This window comes from Laccaria bicolor, genomic scaffold (genome assembly GCF_000143565.1).
Source record: "Laccaria bicolor S238N-H82 LACBIscaffold_13 genomic scaffold, whole genome shotgun sequence".
Lineage (NCBI taxonomy): Eukaryota > Fungi > Basidiomycota > Agaricomycetes > Agaricales > Hydnangiaceae > Laccaria > Laccaria bicolor.
Window position 1 is genome coordinate 701122 of NW_001889884.1, and position 7239 is coordinate 708360.

Sequence of the window (7239 nt, forward strand, 5' to 3'; positions counted from 1 at the left end):
CGGTCCGCGATGGAAATTATACTTTCCTTGCTTACAGAATGACCTTTGCAGGAGGGCGCTTGTTAGAGGCGACTCTGCTATCAGCGTCGTCTTGGAAAAAATAAAAGTCAGGTGCGGAAGAGGACCAGTGGTCAAGTTTCTTACCAACATTATTGCCATTGGCCATGTTGCCAAGGTTGATTCAGAAGTTCGACGGACAGAAAGAAAGACGTTGTATGTTGGCACCACACTAGGTCATGGCTATATGTTGGCACCGCACTGGGTCGTGGCTAAAATGTGGAATGTGTGTGGCATGACTCACATGGATCGGAGGCGAAAACAGAGCGCTACGTGTGACTTCAACGTGTTTCACTGATTGGCGCGTCATCTTGCAAGCTTCTAACTTACGTGCATATCGCGTTCCTCATCCATATGTTCTGTGGATGGCGCCAACAACTTCCCAAACAACCAACAAACAACTTGAATGGGTCCATGCAACTTGCCGAAATCGTTAGCTGACTAATCACTGATTTCGCCACGCTCCAGCATCCTCGAGCATCGTCTCGTTTTGGTCTCGTTCCTCTGGCGTTCTTCTGCCGCATCAAGGTGGGCGCCAGTTCTTCTGATGGGCCATGGCGCTTAGTTATAATAGCTTGTGTTTCAGAAACATTCGAGTCCATAAATCTCGATCAGGGCCTGCCGCACGACTGCTGGGAGGGCTGAAGTGAGTGTTCTGTTGTGTTCTACGATGATCAGGTGGGTTAAACGCTGTGAAACGGATGTTTTTAGAATATGGGGTCAATCTCAAATAAGTATTCTGACACGTCTTCAGCCTGCAGGCGCACTCAAGGCTGTTGTCAACTTCGACATGCACTTGCATCGCGCCATCGAAAGTTTCGATATGGGGCCGTTCTTTCTATGTCAACCCTCAACAATCCTCCAAGATTGGAGGATTGAATCGACCGCGTCACATCTGGAGAATCGAGATTCCCCAGGTGGGCAGCCACCTTGCGTTTCTTCTCCAGTGTCCTGGCAGATTTACACCCACACCTTCACTCTATGGAGCAGTGATCCCAGCTGGAATACACGTTCCGACTGGGAAAGATCTTCTACGACCTAACTTTACATTCATCTATCGAAATGGCAAGTGCAGCCTTTTTTGGGTGAGGGCTGCAGCAGCTGGAGGCTAGGTCAGCGGCAACTTATGTGTACTATTTACGGTATGCCCATGCTGCAAATTGGCGCCTTACGCATATCGCTTCTCCACATGTTTACCCACGAGCTGACATAGCATGCCAACATATAAGCCTGTCTTTCTCTTTGACCCTCGAATTCTCAAACTTAGGTCGGCAACATGATCTTTTTCAACGCTCTACAATCTGATGGTGAGCGACTTGGCTATATCTTCCTTCGTATCTGACCCCTTCCAGAAACCAGTATGTATTTCTATTCAATACCCCTGGCACCGCGGCTGTGATACGAGAAAGTTAATCCCCCAGATCAACCAGACGGCTCTGATGCCGAACCCCTCGGCGCAAAGGTCATCGTGTAAGGGAGGACAATTTATTTTCTACAGTAAATTTCTAAATTTCTTCCCAGCCTCATGGGAATGACTGGCACTGGGAAGTCATCGGTGAGTCTTTTCCGTGTAACAAATTCTTAATTCTGATCGTCAATGCATCAGTTCATAAAGCTTCTTACTGGGGATAAAAGCGTCAAAGTCGGAGAGACCCTCGAACCCGAAACTAGTGAAATTAAGAGCTTTCCGTTTTCTCACAATAATCAATGTGTGTCCTTGGTCGACACACCTGGTTTCGACGACAGCCGACCAAACATGAGCGATTCGAATTTTCTTGAAGATATAGCTCACTTCTTGGAAAGGAGGTATGTGTTGCGGGTATTTTCGATGAATGCCTGTGATAATTCTATCCTTGACTTGAAAGACACCATACAAAGGCCGTGCATGGTTTTATTTACTTTCACCGCATCCGTGACGTCCGCGTTGGTGGCACCGCAACGCGCAACATCCGTATGTTCGCTTCTCTCTGTGGACCCGAAGCCATGAAGAATGTCGCCATTGTCACTACAAGATGGGATGAATTACAGGGTGACGAACAACTTCAAGCCGCGAGGAAGACTGAGACAGAGCTCCTCGGCCGCCATTTCAAAGATTTCACCGACGGTCAAGCACAGGTCCATCGCCACTACAATACCCTCGAGTCCGCACAGGCGGTTATGTCTTCTCTCCTCTACTGTCCGCCTATTAGCAAGATTCGAGTAGTCACTGAAATGCTCAGCGGTAAAACCTTGCCTCAAACTGGGGCGGGTCTCGAGCTCAAGGAACAGCTGGTTCAACTCGTGAGTCATTACGAGGAGGAGCTTAAGCGTCTGTCCATCGAGTTCCGAGCCGCTATTAAATTCAATCAGGAGGCCCATGAGGAGGAGGTTGCGAAGTTGCAAAGGGAGCTTGAGAAAGTGAAGAAAGACCACGAAACCTTACAGTTGTCGGCAAAAGTTAAGCGAGGCAAGTTTCGGAGGTTTTGGAGTCGAGAAAAGTAAGGGAAGGGCGCCAAATTATATGGAAATTAATACCGCTGGCACGTGACTATGTAGGCATTTGTTCAAACTTTAAGTTTAAGCACTCCAGATTGTTATCCTACCACCCACGTCAACCTTTGAACAGTCTGAGCATCCATATCGTCGCCCATTACGTCCACAACTGCTCCTCCATTATCTCCACTGGCTGATTACTTGTGTTTACGCTTCCTCTGCGACTTTCGCTGTACCAACTTATACTAGTAGATCGATCGCATTATCAAAGGTTTATGATGACGAGGAAAATCAGATTTTTCAGGAGGAGAAACAGGCAATTCGCTGAAGCCACTCCGAACGGACGGCAACCCATTTATAGGAAGGTTGCTCGTATACATTGCTGTGGCCAACAAAGCCTTAGTGCTGTTGTTCTGGGGCTTTTGGGCGACATACTGAGGACCTGACAAGCAACTTCATTTATCTTGTGCAAGTGCGCATCGGAGCCGTCCTCAAATCCTGCGACCTCTAAATGGTTGAAGGCCTCCATGTTGTGTTTACTGTGGCGATTGGCTCAGCTCATGGCTTTCCGTGTGTCTCTTATTTTGCGGAAAGATTCTGGTTCAGATTGTATGTCTTCGCTTACAGCCGAGAAGATTGCGAAATCTGTGGGAGTTACCGACGGTCTCCACCACCTCAACCTCTCGTCTGCTGATGAATGTCGAGGTGTTCCGCGTCCTGGACTTGCATGTAACGTTGCCTTCAACGACGTTCAGTTTTCTTAGAGAAACCCGAAGCCACCTCCTCAACACTGTCAAACCTCACCATTGAGGACGGTGAACGTGTTGCAACTGTTGGTGTCTGGGACTCTGGCAGATCCACTATCGCCTGTCTCTTCCGACGTCTCCATGAACCTGCCTTCGGTTTGATACAAGCATTCGAATCATTGCGACAGAGATAAGAAGCTGCATTTGCCCGACGTATGAATGGAAAACGCTTGTACGGAGCATACAGGGGAGTTGTATGATCATGCTTCCTACTTTTTGGGTGGATGCAGGGAGTTTTTTTTTTTTGCAAGAGCGTTGGCACCCTTCTTGGCCAAGCCTTACGAGGAGACTTGAGCAGGTACAAGTTGAAGGAGGGGGATGACGTAAAGGTTGAGGAAAATTGTTGTTTTTGCCCATTCAGACGCTACCACATGCTTTTGCCTGGGACTGGATGCAGGATAATCGATAAAGGCTTACTCCACGTCGATTACAGCGAGGGTATGTGCCTTCACCCCTTTTCGGAAATATCCCTAATTTTTCAGCTTCATCCTAGGATTCTTCCCTGGCAGCCCACGTCACTCACAATACCTATCACGACTACTACCTCGCCCTCGGCCTCTCCCAAACAGTCATTCACAAAAACCTTCCTCCGACCTTTTCACTGGATGGACGGACGACACCATAGCCTTCGTCCACTCTGGCTGCCGTTCGCGATCTGCGCAAAGCGCTTGGGGAAGACATCACATCCATTGATATAACGGTCACTACTATTGACCCTGGGACGAACTTTGACTCCGCATTTATGGTCAATGGATGGCCGACTTTGACAAGAGAGAACACGTTAGGGACCGTTAGTGGAACTACTGGCCTGGGGCTGAAGAAAGTCATGGCGCCCGGGCCATTCACAGCAGGTGTCAGCCTCGCACCCAATGCTGATGTTATTTACCGGCCAAAGGTTATTCTCGAGCGCACTGTGACAGAAGCCCTGGTGCCACCCTCGTCGAGGGCATAGCGAAACGGACTGCTGAAAAAAGGAGCGGCTTCAAAAAATGGTCGAGGCTAAATCATCACACACTTAGTATGTTGATGAATGTTGAATGTTATCCAGCACTGTACGAATTTTAATGGGGTTTCACTATACCGTACACCGACAGTGATGAGGGCAATGCCTGTGCTTTGCCAGGGTTTTATCTTAACATTACACCACTCTCACTATAGACGCCAGATAGTATTTGGCACCAAGCTGATGATCGTGTAAGTCACAAGGCTTCTTATTGACGCCTATTCCCTTCATTCTCCCAGTACGTGTCCAGGTCACTCTTCAAATTCCGAGTCGATGCCCACAAATAACAATTCTAAGTCATCAGGTAAGTAAGCCACAGATTAATCAGATTTAAATTTCAGGAAGATAACATAGACTACCACCAGCTGAACGCCGCAGCGCTGAATCTCAGGGACGAGATTTATCTGATGCAGAGAACGTAGACGCCGACGGTGATTCCATCGACGAGTACGGCGAGGGCGACGACATATACGAAGACGCCAGGACGATCGATCATCGCCGGCGGAAAGCTGATCTCAGGATGGGCTTTAAGGAGTCACTCACTCAGGAGGAATATGAGATTCTTTGTGATCGTCGTCGACAACAGCAGCTGCTCGAGGTGGCTCCAGGCAATAGCGCCAAAGCCTGGCAGCCGCTCCACCACTGCCATGTGGGAATGGCGTCGGAGGGAGCAGCGACAAACCACCGTCTTCGAAAGAGAAGGCACTGCGCAGAAAAATCTTAGAACTGGAGTACGCACTGCAACAGGAGAAGGCCTCTAACATAAATTTGGACCATCATTACAGGAAATTATGGAATCGCGCGAACGCACAGTCGGAGGAGCTGCAGAGAACTCAGCATCAGGTTCACGGCTTACTGGACGATAACCGGAGCTTGACGCACGAACTTGAGGCTGCTAAAATGCAGCTTGCGGATGCGAAGACGCTTTCGGAGGTTAGAGGCAAGGAGTTGAAGGAGTTGAAGGTCGACACCACAGATGTTGACCAGGAGGCTAATGAGGAGGAGCACTGGGATATGCCGGGGGGTTCTGACATTCTCTTGACTGCTGCTGCCATTCAAATGGTAGATGTTTTGAATGTGGAGGTACGTCGAGTGGCTTCTGTGCTGGGCAAGGTATTGCAAAAGACAAAGTTCGAGGAGGGGCACCGCCAGAGCATACAGATCACTGAGAAAGCTAAATTGATGCTTGGGGAGAACATGGTGGCTCTTCTTTCAGCAGGGGTACCGGAAAGGGCAAGAGTCGATCCCCTTTTCGTGCAAGTTGTGTTGCAGGTCGCAATCATAAATTGGTGCAAAATCAACATTTCCTCATGGAAACCAGGAAATAGTGATGTTTCGAACTCGTTGGTTGAACTTTACTCTAAAATTCGGCAAGTTGGTAAGTACGCCTCATGACGTTTAGAAACAACCTACCCTTACGACAGATATATCTTTCTTTTCAGAGGATCCAACGTTCTACCATCGTTGGCGATCAGTAACTTGGGCACAACTGGAATTTTCATCCAGTGGCTGGTCCCAAGATCTTTTGGATGGGTTGCTAGATATTTTTGCCTTTGCTAGATGGCTAACTCCAAATGCAAACCAGAAAACCCTCTTTGAGGAACAGTTCCCGCCTATTTTCAACGCCATCCGCGACCTGCGGAAGGCGCTTGGGGAAGACATCACGTCCATTGATATTGAGGTCGCTACTATTGACCCAGGGATGACCTTCGACTCCGCATTTATGGATAATGGCTGGCCGACTTTGATGAAAGAGAACACATTAGAGATCGTTAGTGGAACCACCAGCCTGGGGCTGAAGAAAGTCATTATGAAGCCATCCACAGAGGGTAACAGTCTCGCACCCAATGAAGATGTTATTTGCCGGCCAAAGGTCATTCTCGGCGAGCGCACTGTGCAAGAGGCCCTGGTGCCACCCTCGTCGAGGGCACAGAGAAAGGGACTGCCGAAAAGAGGAGCGGCTTCAGGAAATGGTCGAGGCTAAACCATGAGATAGAACTTACTGAGTTGGGATGGCGCAGGTACTTTTGTTTCAGACTTTCAGTTGTTCGGTTGTATTTCTTTGACCTCTTCCGACTTCGTGCAACGTTTGTTGGAATATTTTTGTGGTATATACATAAAGAGAATGTGCAAAGAATGTATCAATGTTTGAACTTTGATTGTAGGGCTCAGGCTGTTGACGGAAATTTACGTTGACATCACTTGGACATCACCTACGACCTTGCAACAGAGTCAAGCCGGCACTTTTCACGTCAATCTGTCCCAGCTACGAAATGGGAACAAACTCTCTCGTCCCAACCATGGCGCACACTCTATACGACAGCTTCGTCGGAAGCTCATCCTCGTACTCGACGTGAGTTGAAGGTTAAGAATCAGTGTACGAGTCGTACTTACTCGGTCACTTGTCAGCAGCGGGGCATGTTGCTAAGATACTATGTCGACTTCTTACTATTCTTGACCCACTCAAATGACGGACATCGAAACAGTAACGAGATGGGACGAACAAACATGCAATAGGCTTTCTGCGGGCGACTTGCTGGGAACTTGAAGTACATCCTCCGAAATTCCTTGCTGTAAACGATGTGGCCAAGTTCGCACTTTGGGTGCCGAGACACTGCGAGAGTCTGTCTAGGAGATGGCTGCGGACAAGGGGTGGGTTATGGCGGAATGCTTGGTCTTTGTCCTCGCTAAGTTGCATCGGTCGTGTCTTCATTTTCACCTCCAGGTTCAAGTTAAATCTGCGCCATTTTCCCGAAGCCTTGAAGCACATTGGGGACGAGTTGCGTTCACTTCTAAACGTAAAAGTTGCGTCGACATTTTCGCAGACTTTTTCAGCGCCAACAGCAAGGATTTATGGCCCTCTGTTGATGAATAGACATACCCTTCATTCTGACGCATGGT

General features: G+C 48.5%; 2 protein-coding genes across 2 annotated transcripts; both read left to right on the forward strand.

The window, feature by feature from the left end:
* Window positions 1–1582: 1582 nt before the first annotated feature.
* LACBIDRAFT_298185 (uncharacterized protein) lies at window positions 1583–2538 on the forward strand (the record flags this gene model as incomplete). Its single annotated transcript, XM_001881472.1, has 3 exons — window positions 1583–1612; window positions 1664–1863; window positions 1923–2538. 3 exons carry the CDS (start codon window positions 1583–1585, stop codon window positions 2536–2538), a joined length of 846 nt encoding a protein of 281 aa, XP_001881507.1.
* Window positions 2539–3056: 518 nt separating this feature from the next.
* On the forward strand, window positions 3057–6322 carry LACBIDRAFT_327653 (uncharacterized protein; the record flags this gene model as incomplete). Its single annotated transcript, XM_001881473.1, has 11 exons — window positions 3057–3099; window positions 3157–3258; window positions 3285–3431; window positions 3769–3773; window positions 3961–4230; window positions 4384–4387; window positions 4505–4529; window positions 4578–4642; window positions 4704–4987; window positions 5086–5716; window positions 5763–6322. The coding sequence occupies 11 exons, from the start codon at window positions 3057–3059 to the stop codon at window positions 6320–6322; spliced, it is 2136 nt and encodes a 711-aa protein (XP_001881508.1).
* Between the last annotated feature and the right edge of the window lie 917 nt (window positions 6323–7239).